The sequence below is a fragment of the Penicillium canariense genome, assembly GCF_028826845.1.
Source record: "Penicillium canariense strain IBT 26290 chromosome Unknown utg000002l_segment0_segment0, whole genome shotgun sequence".
NCBI lineage: Eukaryota > Fungi > Ascomycota > Eurotiomycetes > Eurotiales > Aspergillaceae > Penicillium > Penicillium canariense.
Window position 1 is genome coordinate 3,472,454 of NW_026622729.1, and position 23,708 is coordinate 3,496,161.

General features: G+C 50.9%; 6 protein-coding genes across 6 annotated transcripts; 4 read left to right on the forward strand and 2 right to left on the reverse strand.

Moving 5' to 3' along the window:
• Nucleotides 1–630: 630 nt before the first annotated feature.
• Nucleotides 631–4,347, reverse strand: N7482_004453 (ankyrin; the record flags this gene model as incomplete). Its single annotated transcript, XM_056686578.1, has 4 exons — nt 631–3,713; nt 3,766–3,900; nt 3,955–4,172; nt 4,229–4,347. 4 exons carry the CDS (start codon nt 4,345–4,347, stop codon nt 631–633), a joined length of 3,555 nt encoding a protein of 1,184 aa, XP_056545320.1.
• A 2,423-nt stretch (nt 4,348–6,770) lies between these two features.
• On the forward strand, nt 6,771–8,734 carry N7482_004454 (uncharacterized protein; the record flags this gene model as incomplete). Its single annotated transcript, XM_056686579.1, has 2 exons — nt 6,771–8,139; nt 8,283–8,734. The coding sequence occupies 2 exons, from the start codon at nt 6,771–6,773 to the stop codon at nt 8,732–8,734; spliced, it is 1,821 nt and encodes a 606-aa protein (XP_056545321.1).
• A 140-nt stretch (nt 8,735–8,874) lies between these two features.
• On the reverse strand, nt 8,875–11,390 carry N7482_004455 (glycosyltransferase family 2 protein; the record flags this gene model as incomplete). The annotated part of the gene is made up of 3 exons (XM_056686580.1): nt 8,875–10,128; nt 10,229–10,981; nt 11,034–11,390. 3 exons carry the CDS (start codon nt 11,388–11,390, stop codon nt 8,875–8,877), a joined length of 2,364 nt encoding a protein of 787 aa, XP_056545322.1.
• A 1,523-nt stretch (nt 11,391–12,913) lies between these two features.
• N7482_004456 (glycoside hydrolase family 12 protein) lies at nt 12,914–14,150 on the forward strand (the record flags this gene model as incomplete). Its single annotated transcript, XM_056686581.1, has 4 exons — nt 12,914–13,172; nt 13,297–13,352; nt 13,383–13,834; nt 13,895–14,150. The coding sequence occupies 4 exons, from the start codon at nt 12,914–12,916 to the stop codon at nt 14,148–14,150; spliced, it is 1,023 nt and encodes a 340-aa protein (XP_056545323.1).
• Nucleotides 14,151–16,208: 2,058 nt separating this feature from the next.
• Nucleotides 16,209–17,135, forward strand: N7482_004457 (PhzF family phenazine biosynthesis protein; the record flags this gene model as incomplete). Its single annotated transcript, XM_056686582.1, has 1 exon — nt 16,209–17,135. One exon carries the CDS (start codon nt 16,209–16,211, stop codon nt 17,133–17,135), a length of 927 nt encoding a protein of 308 aa, XP_056545324.1.
• A 4,478-nt stretch (nt 17,136–21,613) lies between these two features.
• Nucleotides 21,614–23,226, forward strand: N7482_004458 (uncharacterized protein; the record flags this gene model as incomplete). The annotated part of the gene is made up of 3 exons (XM_056686583.1): nt 21,614–21,743; nt 21,803–22,516; nt 22,583–23,226. 3 exons carry the CDS (start codon nt 21,614–21,616, stop codon nt 23,224–23,226), a joined length of 1,488 nt encoding a protein of 495 aa, XP_056545325.1.
• Nucleotides 23,227–23,708: the final 482 nt, after the last annotated feature.

Consider the following 23,708-nt stretch of genomic DNA (forward strand, 5'->3'; position numbering starts at 1 on the left):
CTATTAAAACGTGCGGTGTCCGTAATGATTCCCAATTTGGACAACATGATTAATCATTTCGGCCATCCACTCCGAAGAAAATGCCCACTTTCAATGCATTGTACAATTGTACCACAAGAACCACAGAATTGATCAAATTGTTGATGAAAGGGAGACAATTGCCGGTGCCAATTGTACCAGCCTCCAAATAATTAGCCTTATAGGACGTGGTGGTGTTGTTAGGTTAGGCCGGCTTTTCCTTTATGGTTCAGCCGGTAATTAAGAAAAAAGTGAAAAGATGAGACTTGGTACTATGTTACGTGCTAGTAAGGAGATTAAAGAATTTGAAGATTAACTTGTAAATCTCAACGAAGGTATCAAGACTGAGAGAGAAGAAGACGAGAGAGAAGTATCTACCTGGAGTTCTCTCCTGAACACCTTCTTGCCAGATCGGGCAGCCTTGCCTCCTACGGCCATGCCTGATGTCTGAGGCTAACGCAATTCAAATCGCATAAATATCTCATGCCGTCACATCGTGCTCTTTGTTTGCAAAGAAGGTCATATTGACCAGAGCTAGTAGAAGAGATAGAACCATATACGTATTGGATGATGTAGGGCAAGAAGAATAGCATTTAGACGTCCTGGATTGCTTTATAGCTCTGATGCGTGATCTTGATCTGTTCTCGTGTGGTGCGGCATTGACATCTGAGAGTCCCAGCGTTTCTCATGAAAATCAAACTTCTCATGTTCATACTGCCTTGCATCCGGCCCAGTCCAAAACCCATGGTCTCTGAGGAGCTTTGCTGCACCGAATTCAGCATTACTTTCCGCCAATTTGATCGCTCGAATGTACTGGCGACGGCCACGTCCCTCAATTGATGCACCTTCATTCAGAAGAAGCTGTAGCATCTCAATGCGGCCGTGTTCCGCAGCGCCCTCCAACGCTGTTCTGCCATATCGCAAGGATTTTCCTGCGTCGACATCTGCTCCCTTTGCAAGCAGTTTGCGAGCAATACCGATATATCCTTTGATTGCAGCGAATTGGAGCGCTGTTCCGCCCCAAAATTCAGCCGCGTCCTGATTAGGATCTGCTCCAGCATCCAATAGCATGTCCACTATTTGAGCACTTCCCTCTTCCACCGCGTCTTGTAATGCCGTTTTTCCATGGTAAGACGAGGCTGGTCGGTTGATGTTTACCCCTGCGTCAAGAAGAACCTTTACTATGTGCCTGTTTCTGGTCTGCACTGCAGTGGAGAGGATTGTTTGTTCTTTGCCATTTGGCATCCGCAAGACGCTCCATTCTATATCAGCACCGAGAGCAATAAAATGCCTTGTTAGAAAGATATCCTGCTTTTCAACCGCGAGCCAAAGTGGCGGATACGCGTTACGCTCTATCTCGACCCCCTGATTCACATCCGCACCCGAACTCAATAAATCCTCTACCCGGGCTTTACGCTTGTAATACAGGGCTGTGGTGAGCGCTCGTCCTTTCTCAACGGCAGTCCATGTTCGGGCATGTAGAAGAGTCCTGAATAACCCACCATCGCGGCAAGTGACTGCTATCTCTAGGATAGAACCGAGCATTGTGTAGTCGATTGTTCCATGCAGCTGGTACAGGAAAATACCGTCCGACCTGCTGTCGGCAACGACTTTGCCTCCGGGGTCAAGATCAATTTCCAAAAAGCGCCGCACAACCATGGGATCATACTGCAAAGCCCTCCCGAAGGCATTTGGGACAGCACAAGGCTGCCGTGACAAATTGTCCAACAACAGTTGTAGAATTCCAGAATTTTTCGGATGGAATTGATCCTGATCGACTGCCCTTGTCAGTTCAAGGTCTCCGATGCTTGCTCCTCGTTCAATCAAAATCTTTGCAAATGAAAGTCTCTCTGGAAAATCCAAGAAGCCAATTGCAGCTTCAAGTGGAGATGTGCAGACCCTAAAAAGATGCAAATGCCACCCAGGCCATCTTTTCGAAAAGCGAGGCCGCTCCTTAGAAGACTTTGCCGTCATAGCAAACGGCTTAAGACCGACATTTTTGGGCTGCTTGTCAACGTTACGATCGAGCAAATATTGGACAAGACCATCATCTTTTCTCCAAGATTTATTGATGATGGCGGACACGAGTATCGGTTGACCATAGCGATGGAAGATTTCAGGCAGCAGTCCAAGCTGTTCCAAGTATATTGCAGTTTTCAAGTTTCCAATTTGAATCAGTCTTTGCCCAGTATTTGTCGCTCCGGCTTGAAGAAGAGATTCTATCATTTCACAATGCCCACCTGCGATGGCTGCGCCGAGGATGGTGTCTGGAGCCTCGCGGTAAATTTCATCCTTCCTTGCGCCCCAACTCAATAGAGAAATTGCAGTGTCAAGATTGTTCATCGCGACATTCTCATACAGAATGGAAGTATAGTAATCCTCCATCTGAGTCGGCTCTACTCCGGCTCCGTGGGAGATGAGAAGCCTGGAAAGTTCGAGATCATCTCTCTCAAGAGCTCGCTGCACGAGGGTCATTCCTTGGATTCCATCACCAGTAGAGACATCTGCACCCGCGGATAACAGACGTCGTGTTAGATTGGTGGCGCCATATCCAACCGATAAAACGATTGGGGGGATATACCGATCTGATGCTTCTTGGTGGTTGATATTTGGATGAGCTTCCAAGAGAAGATCGATTATGTCGTCGTTACCTTCCCTGATCGCGAGTCCAAGTGTTGTTGACGTGAAAAAGCCATTTTCGCTGAACCTCACACCATCGATCGCGTCAACATCTGCGCCTAAGCCAAGCAGATACTTTGTCAGAGAAGCATCGTTTCGGTATACAGCAAGTCCGAGGATTGAAAAGGCGCCTGAGGCCCGTTTGTTGATATCGGGGTCAACATCAAGGAGCACCGAGAGAAGGTCGGGAGCTCCCGTTTCAATCGCGGCCCCTAGTGCCTTTCCTGATATAGGAATATTTCGAGCCAGAAAAGTTTTGACCAGCTCAATATTTCTTGAGCGGATTGCTTTGCAAAACGCCCCTTCCATCACTTCGGTATCCTTGAGCCCAGAGCCATAGGAGAAGAACAAGTTGCACATGTCAAGGGCTGCTCGGGGGTCTCTGAAGCTGGAAACCAGTATCAAAGGTGGCATAAGTAATCCCTCATGGAAAATCGGGGTATCAGGGCTCATTCCAGCTTCCAAAGCCATGCGAACCGTTCTTATATCCTGAGATCTCACCGCGCTCGCAAAAAGCTTGTGCGATATGGCATGTGCTGTTGCTCCGGGGAGGGACAGTAGATATTCGAGGTTGCTGACGGTATCCAGGCCGGATAGATAGAATATTGCCATGATCGTTTGATCTTCCTTGCTGATTCTGGGCTCTCCTAGCTTCCCATCATCCGAGTATCCATCCAAGGAGATATTTGACCGTGAACACTCATCAGGCTCACCGATTTCAAATCCGTTGGAAAGCAGGAAAAGAGCCACTTGTAAGCGCTCCACAGCATCACTGCCACCTCTGAGGCTACAAAGACGTTCGGCTAGGTGAAGGTTTTGACCTTCGTTTTGTTCGGGCATTATTGAACTCAGAGCTGCTGCTACTCTCGAGATATTGCGTCCAGTGCGCAGCACTTTGGCATGGTTTCCGATCATAAGTGAACCGAGAGAATTGATGAGACCGCGTTCAATAACTTTGGAAGGTAGCTCTTCTTCTTGAACCCCTGGAAGATGACCCAGTGAAATAGATGAGTTGCCTACATCAAGTTAGTGATCAACAATCTCAACAAGTATAATGTTGAGTCTTACTATGGCCATTTTGTAACCTGCTCAGCGCAATATTGGAGAAAATGAACCATGGGAGATTCGGTGGCCATGTAATCTGCAAGATCGACGGACCAGGAGAGCAGACAATAAGTCCTTCAGGGGTTGGGGATAATGATTCTATATTGTGTCAATCATCTATGTTGAGCATACATGACATCTGCGCAGGCTCACCTCGACGATACTTGTCAATCTCTCTCTGAAAACCCTGTCGATGAATCTCAAACTGCACGGTTTTTTGAGGGTAATAGACCCCATCGAACCAAACTTCGAGGTTCTGTCCTTCTGCTGCCCTCTTTTGCATTTCTCGGTTGACGTGTCTCCACTTGATAGCGCCCATGCGATATTTCTTGAACCCCCATTTCTTAAGCCTTGCCGTGTATTGATTTTTCCTGCATGATATAAGAAATTGACCGATCTTAGTCCACAGAGGCATGGGAGTCCATACGTTTTGCGAAATCCGCGTGTTTTTTCCATGAACTGCAAGACCGCTTCTAGCTTTTTGTTCTCTCTGAGGTAAAGGCGCTTGATCTCAGCTTTATGAACCTCCCATTCTGCGTCTGCCATGGTGTCATTTAGCAATGGGACTCTATCAACGGCAGAGTTGAGGAGCAGAGGAACTGAAGAGCGCAGCCGGAGCTGAGTCAAATATTTACGTTGGCACAGTTTAAGTATTTATTCGCATGCGGGCTATGGCGGAGCTGAGGCTCAGCGAGGTATTCGGGGGCTGTAAACCCCTGATTTCCACGTCATCACCGCCACATTACTTAGCAAAACTGACTCGTTACCTACACAAGCACACCCAGTGTGAGGCCCAGGAATATCTAGTTCCTGATTGGATATAATCAAAATTTGGTGAGCCGAGGATGCGCCCGCCCACCTTATTTAGCATGATCGGGTTCATGGGTGGGTGCTAGGGCCCTGTGTGATTGGCTGATATCCAATTTTGGGGTCCACTATGCTGATCGGCGCGGCCGGCGCCAAACCTAGTTCTGCAAAACGGATCTCCGTATGTGCTTCTTTACTCAAGAGCGGGATGTTGATGGAATACGCCGATTGGCCCCTATCCAAATTTGCGATGGAACTGACGTGAAATATTGGACTTTATCAAAATTTGCGATGGGAGGCAAGAAACGTTCACTGACAAGAACATATCTCGGATGGTCTACTGAGGTAGATGAACTGTTCGACCAGGTCACCAACGCCATGATAGCGTTGTATATAAGTGCCCTTTCCGTTCATTCAAGCTCTTCATTCCTTTTTTCTCAAAGCCATAACGCTCTCCAGCTTCAAATTCGTTTCTTTCTAATTATCTCCTTGTCCTCTCCTTGTCCTTAACCCGGCTCAATAGCTTGATCATGTCGTGGGCTTCGTTCGATGTCGATAGCTGTGTGCCCGGACTCTGGACACAAGATCCAGATCAACTGGTTGGATGGCTCTCAGACTCCACAAAAACTCTTGTTCAGCAATCGCTCTTCCCGATATATGAAGGACGGGGCATTCCATCCCCCAATCATTTATTGTACAACCATTCCGTCCAGCGTACCTCAGTACCGCCTCTCTTTTATTATTATACAATGGCCCCAGTCACCTTTCAGGCCGACACGGGAACCTCTGGCGCGATAACGAATGACATTTTATCGGAGTGTTATCAATATGATGGCAAACCCATCCAAAACGGTGACCACCGTCCAAGGGTGGACCATCCCCCAGTGCACACCTATATCGATCAGAGCGGTTGGACATATCAAATGCAGATACCGCAAGTCCAAAATATTTCTTCCAATGATATTAAACCTTGGTATTGTCTGCTTCTTTTGTCGTCCTTAGCAGCTCCGACTGACAATTTAACAGTATCAGATGTCTGTGGAAAGGCTGCAAATACACTGGCGAATTCACAAACGAAGCCTCACTCAAGCGACATATTGAAACACAGCATGTAGCTCCAGGAACATATCGATGCCCAATCTCTAAGTGCCACAAATCATTCAACCGGAAGGATAACCAGGAGGAGCATCTGCGTCGGAAGCATCACACATATCGTTGAGATTTCAGACATTTGAGCTTGTCATCTCAAAAGACTCTCCTTCACAACGGGATTTTGTTTCTGTTTTTCAATTTGGAAGAGGACTTTTTACATTGCTTTCTATCCTATGATAAAGTTCCTTCCTGGGTAGACATCGTCATAACCCTAAAACCCCCAGAAGTAGGTGCAAATAATACAAAGTAGAGTAAACTCGTGACTGCACAATTTACAGTATGCGATCTTCATCTGTATTTTGAAGTATTTTTTGGTATATACATCACATCTACATTTTCTACGTAGAGTCTGACAATAATATTTAGAATTGAGGAATAAATAAGTCTTAATCTAAGTAGGGATTGTGAGGTCCAACTGAATTCGAAAACTACTGTATAGGCCAACTGGCTGGTCACTACTCGGCGTGACACCGGTCCAAGTGTCACAATTTCATCAGGGCCAACGCTACCAGATACTGCCAGCATATGCCCAAGACGGTATCATTCTATCTCGTATTTCCAAAGGTGAAACCGATGCGGCGTTCATTGAATTGTTTATTGAGCAGCTTCTACAACATTATGGGAGGTGGCCGGAGCCAAAATCCATGCTTGTTATGGACAACGCATATTTTTACCATTCCACAAGGCCCAGTTTTAGCGGTGTGAGAATCTGGCATGATGATGAAAGTTCACCGCCGTTTTTGATAACTGTGCGCCCGCTATACATGAGATTATACATGTCCGTTTTCCAGATCGGGAAGTCAGACAGATGCATCCACGATTGACGTCATGCATTCTTCAAAGCCACATTTCAAGGACAGAAATAATCTGGGGTCTGAGGGGGATGTCGATTGCTAAATTTTATCCTAGCAGATCATTTCCCCACCCCCAAAGGAACCGATCATCAATTGAAGCGGCCAGCTACGTAGGGAGTCCGCGGAACACGAGCACACAAAGGACAGACCAGGGAAATGAAGTCCGGCTCGGCCTCCAACAAGGTGGTGTTATACTGGCATCGGACTGATCTGCGACTTCACGACTCCCCAGCACTCCACGCTGCGTTGGCCTTGAACCCGTCTGTGTTCATCCCGATCTGGACCTGGGATCCTCACTACGTCTACCGGTCCCGAGTTGGCCCCAACCGATGGAGGTTTCTCTTGGAGTGCCAGAGCGACTTATCCCACTCATACTCCCAGCTCAATTCCAAGCAGAAGCTGTGGGTCGTGCGGGAAGCACCGCTGACCGTCCTTCCAAAGCTCTGGAAGCAATGGGACATCACCCATCTCGTGTTCGAGAAGGATACGGACTCCTACGCACGCGACCGCGATGACGCCGTCCTGCGTCTGGCCCACGAAGCTGGGGTTGAGGTGATTGTGAAAATGGGACGAAATCTGTTCGACCCAGATGAGTTGGTGAGGAAGAATGGCGGCAAGCCGACGATGAGCATAAGCCAAGTCGAAAAGGCCGCTGGACAGATCAATCATGCGCAGCCAGACCAGCCGTGGGACACGCCGAAGAGCATCCCCCACCCATGGGAGCAAGACAAGATGGACCTCGGAAGCATGGAACATGAGATTGCAGAGCCCACGCCCGACCTTAATTCAAATCATCGCATTGCCAAAGATACACAATACAGCCTCATCATGGGCCCCAAGAACGACTTTGCCGTGCCGACAATGGAGGAAATCGGCATCGATTCCTCTCTGGCGATCAGTCCCCATCGGGGCGGCGAGTCCGTGGCCTTGACGATGCTGAGCAACTACATCCAAGACGATGAATACATCGGCACATTCGAGAAGCCCAAGACCTCCCCCGCCGCCTTCGAGCCCCAGTCCACGACTCTGCTCTCTCCGCACCTGCACTTCGGCACACTCTCAGTTCGGAAATTCTGGTGGGACGTCCAAGGCGATCTGAACAAGCGCAAGCAAGAAAAGAAGCCCAACGCAACCATCCCCACAAATCTGCTCGGCCAATTACTCTTCCGCGACATGTACTTTGCCGCCCAAGCCGCGGTCGGCGAACCATTCTCGCGAACATACGGCAACAAAGCCGTCCGCTTCATCGACTGGCACTTACAATCGGAGCCCCAGCAAGGCGCAGACAACGTGCTGCCCGCGCGCGCGTACGAAATCGACTCTGCCGAGGCGGAGGAATGGTTCCAACGGTGGAAGACAGGCCGAACCGGCTTCCCTTGGATCGACGCGCTGATGCGCCAGTTGAAACAAGAAGGTTGGATCCACCACCTCGGCCGGCACAGCGTGGCGTGTTTTTTGACCCGCGGCGGGTGCTACGTGAGCTGGGAACGGGGCGCGGAGGTGTTTGAGGAACTGTTGATCGACCGTAAGGCTAGCCCTAACCCCTTCCCCGGCCTCTTCCCCTTCCCGTCCCCGGTTGGAGTCGGGTTGCGTTGGCGTTAGTGCCGTACGGCACGCGTCATGCGCCGCGAAGCTGCGAAGCCGTCACTGATACTGACACGAAAATAGATGAGACGGCCTGTAATGTGGGGAATTGGATGTGGCTGTCGTGCACCGCCTTCTTTTCCCAGTTCTACCGCTGCTACTCTCCTGTTGCCTTTGGGAAGAAGTGGGACCCGAGTGGCGAGTTTGTTCGCCGCTATGTGCCCGAGCTGGCGAGGTTTGATAAAAAGTTCATCTATGAGCCTTGGAAGGCGCCGATCGCCGATCAGAAAAAGTGGGGGTGTAGGGTTACAAATGACGACAGCGCCGGGGACGGACAGGTGTATCCGAAGCCGATGTTTGATTTCGATGAGCGGAGGCAGGTTTGCATGGATCGGATGAAGAACGCGTATGATGTGGGATTACATGGGGCTGACGAGCAGGTCTTGAATGGGTCTTGGAGGCAGCTGTTTGGGGAGGATGGGGACGACCATCAGGGGCCAAAGGCAAAAAAGCAGAAGACCCTGGAGGGAGATTGAACAACAAGAAACGCGATCGGTTTCTTTTTTTCTCTTTTCTTTTCGGGGTAATGATTGGTAGTTTGGGGGTCTCATTAAATCCGATAGAAAAAGCTATTAGTGAGCGTATGGACTCGTAATGCATTATATACATGGAACACCTAGAAGAAGAACGAGTAGACAAAAATCAAAATAGAGGCAACCGTGGCAACCGTGTACTCCAATTCGAACCAGGCGGCTTGCCCGCCAAATGCAATCTTCTTGCTCTTCTTCGTCGGGTGCGCAACGCCGGTCTTCGGGTCCCGGGTCAACAGCTCCTCTCGCTCCGGCATCGATGGCGGGTCGATGGCGTAGGAGACCGGCGTCCACAGCGAAGTGCAGATGAAGAGGAAGGTCAGGGGAGGCCAGAAGGCGTGGGTGATCAGGCAGATCACCACCCCTTTGAAGCCGCTCTCCGTCGCGAAGCAGCGGTAAGTGGAGATGACCACCGCGACGAGGGTCACGTAGACGAAGGCGAAGTGGAAGAGGGCCATGAAATTGAACAGGATGACGCGCATGCGGACGAACATGTTCTTCCGCTGCTTGGGGTCCCGCTCGTTCAGGGCAGAGCCCAGCGAGCCGGTCGGCTTGAAGGCCTGGGTCTGGCCGCCGAGCCACGTGGGAAGCATGAAGGACCGGACAATGCACAGGGCAATGTACGGCGACATCCAGAGCTGGTAGCGAGAGCCTCGCTGGCCGGTGTGGTAGCCGGCGGGAATGAACAGCGCGAACTCACACAACCGGTTGGCGATAGTCGTTGCGAAGCAGGACCAGATCAGCCAATGCAGCTGGTCCTGGTTCGCGTAGGCGACGAGCTGCTTACCCCACAGCAGGATGACCGGAATGGCAAACAGCGACGCCGTGAGGAGAAGCGTGTACAGACTGAGCGTCGCATACAAGAAACCGGAGAAGCGCTGGGCGACAGTCATCTTACGCACGGCATCGCCCCACAGACAGAACTTCAGCTTGAAGGCCGTGTCGACGGTTCCAATCGCCCAGCGAGTCCGCTGCTTGAGATGGCCACCATAGTCTTCGGGCACAGTACCAAATTGCAGCGGCTCGTGGATGTACGCGGTCTTCCACCCCTTGCCCAGCATCAGGGTTGACGTCGCAACATCCTCCGCCAGCGAGCCCAGGGGGAAGTTACCGATCTGATCGAGAGCCTCGCGGCGCACCACGTAGCCCGAGCCGGTACACCAAGCCACACCGAGCGCGTCCTTGATCGGCTCAATCACATGGACGAAAAAGTCTAGACTCTGTGCGAGAGGGTCGGACGCAGGGGTATTGTAGAAAAGCTGGGGAGGGCACGCAAGGGCCATCTTGGGATCCACCAACAAGTGGGGGATGATCGCCCGCAGCCACTGTTGCTCGGGGATCTGCGACTGGTTAGATTCCAGGGAAACACATGGCTGGCTGATCCTTGACGGCGAAACAAAAAAATCGCAACCAAAGGGGGGTGGTATTGTGGTGACTTACCATATCCGCGTCCAGGGCCGCCATGAACTGGCCGGCTCCACCGGGTAACGCAAGCGTCTGGTCCAGGCCATAGTTGAGATTACCGGCCTTGAAGTGGTGCGGCTTGCCAGGAATTTTCTCGCGGGCCATGTAATACAGGTTGGGGTGGGTGATCGCCAGGTTGTTGACGGATTCTTCCAGGGAAGCCGACCTGCCGTCGTCCAGGACGATCACTCGAAACCGGTCGAATGGGTAGTCTTGATCAATCGCCCCGCGGACTGTGTCCAAGACCACGTCGTCTTCTTCCCCGCAACAGGTGACGAAGACATCCACCGTGGGGCAGTCGTCTCCGGTCAAGCGCAGCTTGGGCCGACCGCGCTTTTTCAAGGCCATCATGGTCCAGCAGTTGTGCATCAGGGAGGGAATCATGACCGCAATCTCAATGGCAACGAACACCCAGGCGCCAGCATAGCTGACGCCCGCCGCGTTCTGGGCCGAGATGATACAGTAGATGCGCAGACCTAGATAGAACAGGTACAGAGAAGTATTGGCGAACGTGAGAAGCGGGGTGAACTTGAACACCCATCGCTTCCAGCCCTTCCAGATATCGATGTCATCGCGTTCACTGATGCGAGCAATCGACCCGGACTGGATCCAATCCTTCGAGAATCCCGGGGAGGCTGGAGTGGTCACGAGAGGCGCAAGACCGAGACTGGCGGAGCTTTGGACCTGAGAATGGTGGTACTGATGGTTGAGACCGACCTCGGTTAGACGCTGACTTTCTATATACTGGTCGAAGAATGAGGACAAAAGGGAGGTCACCTACCAAGGTCGGGGAGGCCGAGCGCGAGTCATAAGGAGTATTCACAAAGGAGTCGGGACCATAGGAGGTGCGAGGCGTCGGCAGAAGCCCGGGAGAGGAAGTGTAGTCCGGGGGATTTTGTCCCAGTCCTGGCCGGTACGGAATCACCGCCGGCCGCGGCGATGGCTGTTCTTGGAAGTGAAAGTCGAAGTTGTGTCCCTGGTGATCATGTCCCTGGTGATCATAGCTGGTCGGGCTGCGATAGGCCCTGGGGCCATTCAACTCAACCATTTCCTCGGGTTCCTCATGCGCGTACGGGTTGGTGGCATACGGCTCGGCATAGTGAGCCGCATAGGGTTGTCCGCCGTGCTGTCCGTTCATCTTGAAACCCTAGGCAGCGTTCGCAAGATGGGACTCGGGTGCGGCTGCGGCTCAAACGAAAGAGGTGGCGTAGATAGGAGGCAGAGAGGTAGGGGAAAAAAATGAAATTGAAGGTCGAAATGGACAGTAGATGGAGAAGCGAACCGAACGATTGCCCCAGCCCTCACGTTTTCAAACGAGTGTGATCAGCCCCAGAGCTGCAAGGTGCGAGAGGTATGGGATGGCGAAGGTAAGGTGAAGGTGGACAAGCGAAGGTGGACAAAGGCTGGGGAAAGAAAGCAAAGTCGAGGACGAGTGGATGGAGCGGAGGCGGGAGGAGGAGGGAGGCTTAGCCACTCTCGCACTACTGCAAGTTTGCAAGTTCGCCGTACCACGAAGGACCAGGGACCAACTACTACGGGTTGCCATGCTTATCGCTCGGCTCCATAGTGGGCGATCTGGTCTCAGGTTGAGGATGGCTGAGTGGCTGTTCTAGCCTGGTTATCCGGCCGCTTTGGGGGGGCCAGCGGCCGGGGGCGACTCAGCCAATCCGCAGCCTCGGTGAGACCTCGTCATTGGCTGGTCATGCACGTCGGACGTCTCCAGTACGTGTGATGAGTGCAATTTGCCCCGAATGTGAGCGCCAAGCACATAGATCCCCACCGGACAACCCAACCCACACAGCTGCGTTGGGGGGGGAATCGCAAACGTAGGCGGTGGTCATAGGGGTGCAACTATAGAAGGGACCTGGGCTGTGTGGGAAACATGGATGGCGATGCCTTTGTTGCAGCCACTTCCGCTTGCGTCATCATGGCCGGCCACTCACATCACACCGCAATTGCGCCGTCGGAATATGGTTGGTCCCTTGGTCCCTCGATGGCCCGCATGGATGGAAACGGTCGACGAAAATTTCGGTGTGCCAGAGTTTTCCGCACCCCACTGCTTAAATTTAGAATCTCCCAGGCACAGCCGCGGGCCGGGTCCGGTTCCTGAGTCGTGGGGGCTCCGATTGTTTTGTTGGGAGCCGTGAGGAGGCGTGGGAGGAGGAGGAAGAGGCGTGAGCCAGTGTGGCCAACGCGCTCCTCTCGATGATCGCCCTCACCCCAAGTTAGTGCAGGTGCATCTGACTGGTCAAGTCTCAAGCAAAGGTGGTACCGCGCAGGGGACTAGCAAAGCAGTGTGGCGTGCCACTAATCAGGCACAAGCGTCGGATCCGACCGTAGTACCTGCCGCTAAACCGCTTCCGGATGGGCCGTGGGCCGCTTGATCGCTGGTTCGGCGGCGACTCGCGCGATTGGCGTTGTGTGGCCTGCGGGCGGGACTCGCCTGATAACCGTCTGGGAGGTGGTTGGTGGTGTGGTCTCCGTTGCAGTCTGCTGAGGCGCCCTCGCGCTGGCGCTGGTTTCCTCCATCTACACCTCCACACGGCATCCGCTCCGCGCGACCTCGCGACCCCTACCATCCTCACCACACTCGTTTTCTTCGCTTCTGTTTGCTCCTGGTTTTCTTGGGTTTTGGCTCCGACACTCGCTCACATCCACATCATGGCATTGCGGTTACTCGTCAACACCGGCCTGTTGGCGATCCCGATCGGGGGCTCCATTGGCACCCTACTGGGGATTGATGCCCACCGATCGGCCACCGGGCAAGCGCCGCTCTTCACGAGCGGGGGCTCCAATACAAGCACTGGCGGCGATAGCACTGGCGGCGGCTCCCGCAGTAGTGGCAGCGCGACGAAGAACAGTGTTTACTGCGAAACATCCTGGGGTATCTCCCCACCGTCGGATGGTCTACTCTATACACGTGAGTTCACCAGATCTTTTCCTCCCGCCGAATGGCACCGTCCGGCACCCGACCTCCCTGGGTCTCTCTAGGAGGATATCCCCCGTCCCTCCTCGGGCGGATTGAAAACTAACGCCTGTGCTAGTGAACCCCAACCAGTGGGGTGTGACAGATTCGAGCTCGGGGGCCCTATGCATGAATGTGAGTGCATGAGACGATTTGACTCTCGAGTTCGCAACTAACGGGAAGGTCCGCGCCAAGATCACAACGTTCAAGAATGAAACGTATTCCACCAAGACCACCGCCCCGGAGTTCTCCGTCACCTGGCAATATGACCCCGGCCCCGAAACCGCGCCCGTCCACGCCTATCCCAACATCATGGTGGACGATGTCTTGCCGGTGGAGTTGGGCAACATGAGCCAAGTCAATATCGATGTTCACTGGACCTATGGCGTGGGCAACACCGCCGCATCCTCCACCGATATATCGGCCCTCACAGCCGAAGACCTCCAGACCAACGTTGCGATCGATATGTTCTTTGACACTGACAAAGCAATCGCCCAGAACAGCACCCAGGCGAAGTACGAGGTCATGGTCTGGTTTTTGGAATTCGGTGCCTCCGCCCAACCCATCGGTCTCAATGACGGCGTTGTGACGACAAGGACCTTGAACGGGGTACTTTTGTGAGTCGAGTCGATCCCACGCCTGGATTGCAATGCACGTTATTAACATTTCTCGTCTAGCAAACTCTACACCGGCACAAAAACGGTGACGGGTAATCCGACGCAGAATGTTCTGTCGTGGGTCGCCTCTGAACCGCAGGAGACGTTCACGGGTGACATCTACCCCCTCATCACCGATCTCTACACCCTGACGGGCGACGTCTACCCATCCGCTTCGGACTACATGGGCATCTTCCAGTTCGGTAGCGAGGCGTTCTCGGTCAACAACAATGTGACCTTCTCAGTACCGAAACTCTCCATCGACATCCAGACATAAGCCCTCGGAATCCTGTACATACATATCTTATATTCCTAATCCTGTGCAATAGTTTACGACTCATCAAGCCATGACAATCATACATCTTATATGCATTACCTTTGATTCCATCCCGTCCACTCGCGGCCAGTTGTCCTCTCACTCAAGACCAATCCCTCCCTCACCAGGCAGGTGCCGACCAGGTTGGTTCACCGGCTAGAAAGGTTGCGTCGATCGGGAGGTCATATCATGCATAGTCAACTGCTGGAGGACGGTCGCATAAACACCAGTGCCAATTTCAGATCTGTTAAGAGTCTTGCTGCTTACCCATCGGCGAGGATCCTCCCGGTGGCTTCTATACACCGCTCCGGACGATGCTGCTGTCCACCACATGGACTTTGCAGCACAGCCTCGCCCCGCAAGGGATAAAAAGCATTTTTGAAGCATCTCCCTTCGATTTATAATGCCACAACAGCTTTGACGGCTTGGAGTGCCCATCCTTGCTCATCCACTCTTCTCCATGGCCAGAAATGGGACGGCAACGCCCCCCTTTTTACCGTCTCCCCGAGGAGATCATGATGACGAATCGTGGACGCGATTATTTGTTGGCAAAAAGCCGCAAAGGATTAATTGAAAAAGAATAATGCAGTCCTTCCGCCTGGCACATTCCCGATTCGCCCATTTAGCCCCAACGTAGACATTCCTTTCCAATGTTCAAGTCACCAGGCAATCCGGGAACACGGCGACACCCTCCAAACCAAGCAACGTCTCGACAGTAGCCCCGTTCGCGAGATACGTCATCTTCGAGCCATTCCAATCTTGCTTGAGAATGACGCATGAACAGACCCGCGGGATCATAATCCTGCGGAAGCTTCGTGCATGCACAACGGAAGCAGACAGGCGGGAAATGCGGCTGGGACATACAGCTGCGATGCACCGGGAAGCCTTGCTTGAAAAATATGCACTCGACAGAATGCATTTTTCCCAAGCAGGCATTGAGCCTGAATCTTAGCTGCATCGAGCATGAGCCGACAAGATCGGAAAGCTTATCGACACAGGAGATCTCCGGGACCGCCGGTGGACAGGATTCTCTCCGGCAGGCCCGGCCCCCCGTTGTCACGGTACAAGTCGGCTGGCATCAGAATCGACGACCATGAGCATGAGAATATCCATTCATCTCTGACCTGCCCCACGAAACTGCCACGCCCGTCGACCACGCACTCCTCATGACTGCGGTCGGCGGTGTCCGTCGAAGTTCTCCGAAGATCAAAACTCGGGAAGTGAGATGTCTTGTCGGCTACGAATTCAGCTTCAAGGATGGCCCTCGATTAGTACATATCGCTCTCAGCATTGTAGAAAATCTCCAGTGGATTCCCAGGAAATCTGGATCCAAGATGATAGTTCGTGAGCACAGTCAAGGTCGAAAATGAAGGTCGGATACACATAAATAACGAACAGGACGATATAGCCCGGAAGGCTGGCGGGAAAGCATCAACGCTCCTGTTTGAGAAGTGCCAGGACACCCTCGTGGATCAGAACCAGGCCCAAAGGCAGAATGGGTTCGTCGGCTGCTGAGAGGGCACTGGAGATTGAAATCAAAATTGGAAGGTGTGGTGTAACGATGAGGGCGACAGTGAGGACGACAGTAAACTACATACTGCGTGATATTTATGATGTTGGGTATGTTGGAGCAAAAGCCATCGCTGTTTGAAGCACCTAATGGATGCCAAGACCTCATCTATCGGAGGTCCTGCCCGTCCTGCCAACTTGTCGTCCCAATACCTATTCTATCCATATACCGCTACCGTGACAATCTGACTGCGGGAGTACCTAAGATTGTCCTTGAACCTTTTTAGTCTATGAGTATCGTCACGTGAAGAGGAGCAGCTTCCGATGTCATCCCACTGCCTGTTATATCCCGCAACATAACCCGCGCAATATATATATAGTCCCTGAGACTCATCAAACATAACTATCTTTGTCACATCCTTCATCGCAGATACGCTTTCCCCCTTCTTCTGAGGCAGCCAGGATTCCCTTCTCAAGGCGCAGTATCACAGAGAAGACATCGCATCTACAATGGAGCGTCCTCGGGCATATCGTCTGTCAGTGTTCCCGCACTCGCTGGATGCGAAGGAAGACGGGGGCAACCCCACCACGATCTTCCTCGATGCCGACAACCTCAGTTCAGGGCAGATGCAAGCTCTGACCAAAGAAGGCGGCCATGAGTGTGGTTTTGTGTTACGCGGGAGAGCCGGAGTCGAAAACCCCTCCAATTTCACCATGAGGTATTGGGTGCCGAACCACGAGATGGAAATGTGTGGCCACGCAACGGTCGGTGCAGTATGGATCATGGACCAGCTGGGGTTACTTCCTCCGGATGGAAGAATCCTCATTTCGACCAAGTCTGGTGAAGTTGAGGCACGAGTAGATCGTGAAGGTGGATCGGGATCGGAAACACGGGTTTTTGTATCACAGCCTGCAGGTGCCGTGGAAGACCTACCCGACAATCGTGTCCTCGAAACTCTATCCTCTTTGGGAATCACTCCGGATGAGCTCGCGCCGGGCTATAAGATCCAGAACGGTTGCACCTCTCGAATGAAAACATTGATTCCCTTGAAGAACCACAATATCCTCGACAGACTGAGGCTCGATCCAGACGCGGTCCTCGAAGTATGTGAAAAGATTCACTCTACTGGGCTCTATCCTTACGCTGTTATCAACGCTGAGGATCAAGTCGTCGAAGCACGACAGTTTCCAAAATCTGCTGGCTATGCCGAGGATCCTGCGACTGGTATAGCGGCAGCCGCGCTGGCTTTTGGCCTCCTGCGCAATGGTATGTTGCCTATTCAGACGACTAGACCTCTCTTCGTGAGGCAAGGATGGTTTATGGGAAAGCCGTCCGAAATTCACGTACTGTTCAGGCTGAGGCAAGGCAATGTTGAAGGCTGCTGGATTTCTGGGAAAGTCAAATGGATGCGAAGCGATAAACACAATGACGAATAAATAAGCCCTCATATAGGTGTATATCATTTTTCACGCTAGACATCATCGCCATAACCAATTCCAACTGACAAATCTCATGTAACTTTGCTGACCCCGATATTCAAGGTGGTAGGATATATCTCACGGTGCTATCAAAATGTCCGGTGGCTGGGCAAATAGGCGAGCTTGCCGGCTAGATAAGTTTGTGCTCAAGATTCCAATGATGTCGATCTACATTCCAATATAGTCAGCTACGACGCCTCGTGGTTAAAATCTACGATGAATGAGACTACTCGCAGGTCTCACAAATTCCCTCTAAGACCAGCCCTTGATGATTCATATCTTGCTAGGGTCGATGGTCACGGGATGCAGGTGCTTTGTTCGGCCACCGTTGCAGGTTCCGGCCGAAGGCGGAGGCCGGGTAATTCTATCCGCATTCTTCGCCCTTGGTGCGCGTACCGGAGAGACAGCTCCGAGAGATAAAAATGGAAGTCAAAGCTCCCCACTTTTGCATTCCGCTGCTTACTGGTCTCTTTGTGAGCCAAAAGGCTCCCCCATACTTGTGAGTTCACCAATGACATTAGCGGCCCCGCGGCGTGGCAAAGCCTGGTCGATGGGGTATGGCTTACGAGGTCATCTAGCGATATGAACATTCAATCCTATCCGGCTGTAGGCTCCTTTCTTCCGATAGGTTGACTCACACTATCTTATGCCAAAGTAGGGTTGGGATGGAGGAAGCGATATGTCATTACAGCTTCCCGTATGGCGTGCACATTTGAATGTGTTACAAAACTACCTGTTATAGATAGCGGATGCACATAAAACGATCGATAACCGGTCTAATATTATATTCCTAGGATCGTGGCCAACAACCTTAGCATAGGACTTATCTTTGAAGATGATACCGACTGGAATGTAACTATTAAAAGTCAACTCAAACTGTTCGCGCGTGGTGTACGCGTTATGCAAGTGACCAAAACACCACCACACCCCCCCTTACGGCGATTAATTAGGACATCGTCTGGCTAGGAGTGGGTCGCTCGAGAATTAAAGATGCACATTGCGTCTCTGTGACTCCAATGACCCAACTGAGTGTCGGCAGGGCTATCTAACTTCCTATCCAGAGGTGACCTTGCATAGCTCGAGGGACATGACTAGGGGATTTTCTTCCATGTATATATTTATTAGAGTGTGACGAGACATTCACAAACATATAGTAGCACGATTTACGAGCATGAGCATTGAACTGGAATTTGTCCTGAAACTGATATAAGAACACAATGATGAAATTTCAGGGAAAAAGAAACAGTGCCTACCTACAGCACAGGAAAGTGGTCATCGTGAAGCTGCCGATGGGCCATCATCATGGATATTCGCTAGTCTAGACTTACTGTTCTTGAGTTGGCTTTTATACTATTCGCCGACCAGATCCCGCAAATCTTTAACTATAACCGAGAAGCTTCGGTGCAAGATCTAGTTAAATATAACTACAGGGGAGTATACATCTCTTGCTGCGCCTTTCACGCCAGCCCAACAGTGATCGCTTTCATATATACCTGTTGGAGATAATGGCATTGTTGTATTCATAGGTGGGGACGTTCCTTCGATTAAGGATGGAATAAACGCTACCATAACCCCGGTAAGACCTCGCGATAATACATGGCCGTTTTTTCCTTTCTAATCATCGACTCGGAATGCGTGGGATTATGTTCAAATATGTGACATACCTGCAGACACATGGGATAACTAACCTACGACGGGCGCTATCTCGTCCCGGACGCAGTTTTGTGCTTCTGTCCAACACAATGAATCGTCGGCCTCGTATGAGATCTACATTCTCGGAGCGGCGGATTTTAAGTCTCAAAAGACAATTTTGGATACGTAAGTGCCCCCATGAGTCTTTTGTCAGTAGTTTATTCCCAGGCTAATAAATTGATAATTAGTAAATATCTATCAATACCATCCTTCAAGTGGTTCTCTGCGGCCTCTCTAGACGATGCGCGTATGTCACTTACACGGGCTACGGTTGGACGCTAGATCTTTGGAGTCGGTGTGGGGGGCGGGGGACTTGCTTGGGTAGATGGTGAAGGAGTAGGCTGTTATGATATGCCTGTATTTATATATGATGCACAACCTGAACTACACAATCGTCATTTGAAGTTAGTATTGCCTCTTCAAACCCCTGATAACCAGAAGCTACGATTTTCCCCTGCCTTCCTTGTCGTCACATTCCCTCTCTTCCTCTACGAGCAGAGCCCCATATCCCTCATCATGGGCTGATCCTGCTCTTGAAGAGCTCTTCGTCTCCACCAACACAACAAGCAATTCTAGCTCTTCTTTGAGAGAGAGCAATACATCTCATCCGGTAAACAAAGGCGCTATCGCTGGTGGGGTTGTCGGCGGTGTCATGATTGCGGTTCTTATTACCACACTCATTTTGTACTTGGTTTTGAGGCATAGGCGAGATGCACAAGGAAATCCAGAAAATGCCGTGGAGGCTTTAAGTTAGGCCCTGAGGTAGGGGAACTTGCAGCCGGAGGGGTACGGGCAGAGCTGGACTCGCAGAGATACATGAGTGCAGAGGTACAGGGAAGTCAAAAATAAGGCATGAATTACAGTAGATCTGGAATAATAAAAATTGGCTTACCCATTTTTGTAAGATCTCATTCTATTGATTGCAAAAATGTTGAATCATGCAGGGAGAAAGAGAAAGACGACGGTGACGACCACCGGAACGATCAGTACTTACGAAAGGCACGTTGTTTGCCACTTTAAATGTAATGATAGGAAAGCTCTATGGAGAAGTTCCGCCATTACTATACGTGGGTTTATAGGACAAATCTCGTCTGGCACCTACCGCTCCTATCCGCCTAATCTTAGCCGCGCCGTTTAGTTTTGGCGTCCGTCACTTAACCTTTTACCCCTTCTTTGGACCCTGCTGAACGCATAATTTTAAGTTGAGCAACCGTATAGACCAATCATTTTTGCATTCTGCGGGAGCTTACGCGCCTGGATGCTAGTCTAGCCACGGTAATTTACACAGCGGGATTAAATACGGTCTGATAAGCTTTTTCCCATATCTCTCACTGCCATCGGTTTCAGAATGAAGCAACCGTGTTAATTATACTTGACAAAATTACCTCCTCACGGATTGTGTCGATTGCACGTCAACCCGATAAGGTAAGACTGGAATGTCACGATGCAATTCCACCGATAAATCCGAGGCTTTGCAGTAGCTTTAAGAACGGTGAGATCTACAGAATGCAGATCTGAAGGCTTTTTCCAGAGCGACCGCTAGACTTGGGCTTCCTCTATAAGAAAAATTACACAGATATTAACGATGTATGTAGATCAACAGGTCAGCCTCTCTGAGAGATTGCCAGGGCCGTGGATAAAGGGTGGGTACTAAATGAGTGGGAGCTAGGAGTTTCCGACACCGTGCGGTGTGGAGGTGCTCGAAGTTCAATCTGTAAGGCCACAGTCATTACTCAATGGTTTGACTAAGATAATCTTAGTGGACACAAAACTTGAGATTTAGGTCCTTGCTAATACTTCAAACAAGGGTCGCCAATCTCTTACTGTACGATCGCCGGCTCAACTCGCCGTGGGGCCGCAATGTACAGGGTTTGGGGAGAACTATGGGGAGGGAAAGAAAGGCTTAGATTAGGCGGATACGAGCAGCCCAATCACCTCAGCTGGATCGGCTAGTGCGCAATGAGAACGCAGCCAGTGCGCATCAAGGGTGACTCTGTACAGTGTACAGAGAGGTCGGGAAGGAATTTCCGCTCTTTCTCTGCCACCGTACTTATCTCGCCTTCCGACCTCAGTCACGCGTAGCAACTCGTCCCCATTCATGGCGATCGCTAGATTCATGTTTGAGCTTTCGAATAGTATAATAACTGCAGTTGTACAGAGTCCGTAATGTCATAATCCATATCTAGCCGAGTCCTGAATTTTTTTGAACCAGTCAAGGGATCTTTGCCAATCATACACGTGAATCTGAGTGCATGCGTATGCGGATCCAGCATATCAAAGAACACGAGTAGTGATCTCAAATTTCGCTACTTAAAATACATTCTTACTGAGTTGTGCCGTCCTGGCCTTTAGATGGGTTGCGTCATCGGACCAGGCTGCCGAGCTGGTCACCCTTCTTTTAGAACTGCTGAAAATCCGTTTAGCGCTGGCACCGCGGTCGTGAGCTTAGCAAAGGCTGGAAGCTAGCTCAGTCCTTGCATATTACGAACTCTAACAAGCTTGGTCAATGCCCTTCCGGTTAAATCTCTTGAAGTGATTCGTTCATTCGAGATTTCACCCTACATTCCTGTCTGTGCAGTGAGAAGGCGTGACCCTAGTTAGCAGGATCGGCACGAGTCAAGTCATGAAGAATGTAGAGAGCTTACAATTATCCGATTAAATGTCCGCTTAGCTTTAAAATAAAATAAAGCCCGCCTGACACCTGCAAGTAGCTAGAGCTCTGGCAGGAGCTGTCGAGCCACAACATGTCACCATTTTCGAAAGCTGACGATGGATTGCGAAGCTTGAATATAGGTATTGCTTTGATGCTAGCTGCATCTGCTACTTCAGGGTACAACGCCAGCCAGATCAATAGCTTGCTTGTGCTTCCAGAATGTCAGTATTCCTTGCCATGCCAGGAGCCCAGAACGAGCGAACACTGACATGGATAAAAGTTACGAAATTTCTAAGCGGTCTTAATTCCAATGCCACCGGTCTCATCATCGCAGCCGTCTCTCTTGGAGCCTTCCTTTCCTTCATTCCCGCCTCTTATGTCGCCGATAGACTGGGTCGCCGACTATGCGTTAGCATGGGAGCCACACTCTGTATAATTGCGGCTATATTGCAATTTGCGTTTGAGCACCACTGGGTATATTTTGGTGCCCGTGTTGCTATGGGCGCCGGCGTTGGCTTCTCCCAAACTGCAGCACCGTTGTTGATCGCGGAAACAGCTCACCCGAGCCAAAGGCGAACTCTCACTGGCCTATATAATGCTGTCTGGTTTTGCGGGTCCATTACAGCAGCAGCTATCACATTTTCTACATTATCCATGAAGAACAGCTGGTCGTGGAGAGTACCATGCCTGCTGCAAATACTATTTCCGTCTTTGCAACTAGTGGCACTTTCCATTATTCCGGAGAGTCCAAGATGGCTTGTGTCAAAAAACCGGAAAGGGGAAGCACTCGCTATGCTCACGCGATATCATGCCAACGGAAATATGCACAACAAGTTGGTGCAAGATGAATACGATCAAATCTGTGCCAGCATTAATGCCGAAACGGACCAGAAGTCGGCCTCGCAATGGAGCGCCTTCTTTAAATCTAAAGGGGATATGCACCGCCTTACCATTTGCATTCTTTTAGGGTTTATGCAGGAATGGACTGGCAATGGTAAGAACCTCATTTTCAATTCTTGTTGATGCAACGTTAATCTCTAACTTTGTTCCCTGTCAATAGGTGTCACCTCATACTACCTGCCTCCAATTTTGGGATCTGTCGGCATAAATGCTGCAACCCACCAGGCTGCTGTCAACATTAGCCTTCAAGTTTGGAATCTGATATTTGCCGTGGCAGGAGCCAGCACCTCGGATAAATATGGACGTCGAGTTCTGTGGCTATGTGCGACAACACTGATGATAATCTTCCTGTCGACAGCAACTGTCATGGCTGGTCTCTTCGCGGAAGTCCATATTCTGGAGGCAGGGATTACAGTGGTTCCAATGCTGTTCCTGTTCTGCGCAGCTTACGATTTTGCCTACATGCCACTCTTCATTGCATACCCAGCGGAAATCCTGCCTTTCCAGCTTCGCGCCAAGGGCCTTGCCGTCACTCTGACAACAGACTCTCTGGCCTGCTTCTTCAACCAGTATGTGAACCCAGTGGCATTTTCAGCGCTTCGATGGAGATACTTTAGTATCTACGTAGGCTGTCTTGTTATTGTCCTGGGCCTGGTTTACCTCTTCTTCCCGGAAACCCAAGGAAGGTCCTTGGAAGAGGTCGCACGGATATTTGAAAGCAATAAGATTGACGACTCGGAAGGAGTACTGAGCGACACAGATGGGTCCAAGGATTCATCTTTTGCTATTAAGTATGAAGAATAGAGCATTCTCGGACATGGATTCACAGTACCCTTGTTTTCGACCTGTTCAGCATCAGCGTCTGCGTTCATTGTCTTTGTCTGCTCTCACATCTACTTTATGGTCTCTAATCTCTGTTTGTTATTTGCTCCACTCAATACACGGCCATTTGTCCTAACCTTGTCCTCAACCCTCAGCAGAATGACAATATAAGAAGTTTACCATGTACAGTGAAGACCTTTATTTCCGCTCCCGGCTAACTTTGCCTCACGTAGGGTTTGGTGCGCTAATCCGCCATCATGTAGCCTCCCCTTCCGTTTCCACGATATAAAAGTCCCGCGATCGCACTGTTCGACTTCCACTTCTCCGTCCTTTGCCTCCATCCTCTCTATCCTCTACTCGTTCTTGCGCCCCTGGGATTTCGTCCGCCCAATCAGCCTCGCCGTCTCCTCGCTTTCCTCTTCTTTTCGGTCTTGAACTGGGGCACGATTATCCTCCGTTAACAA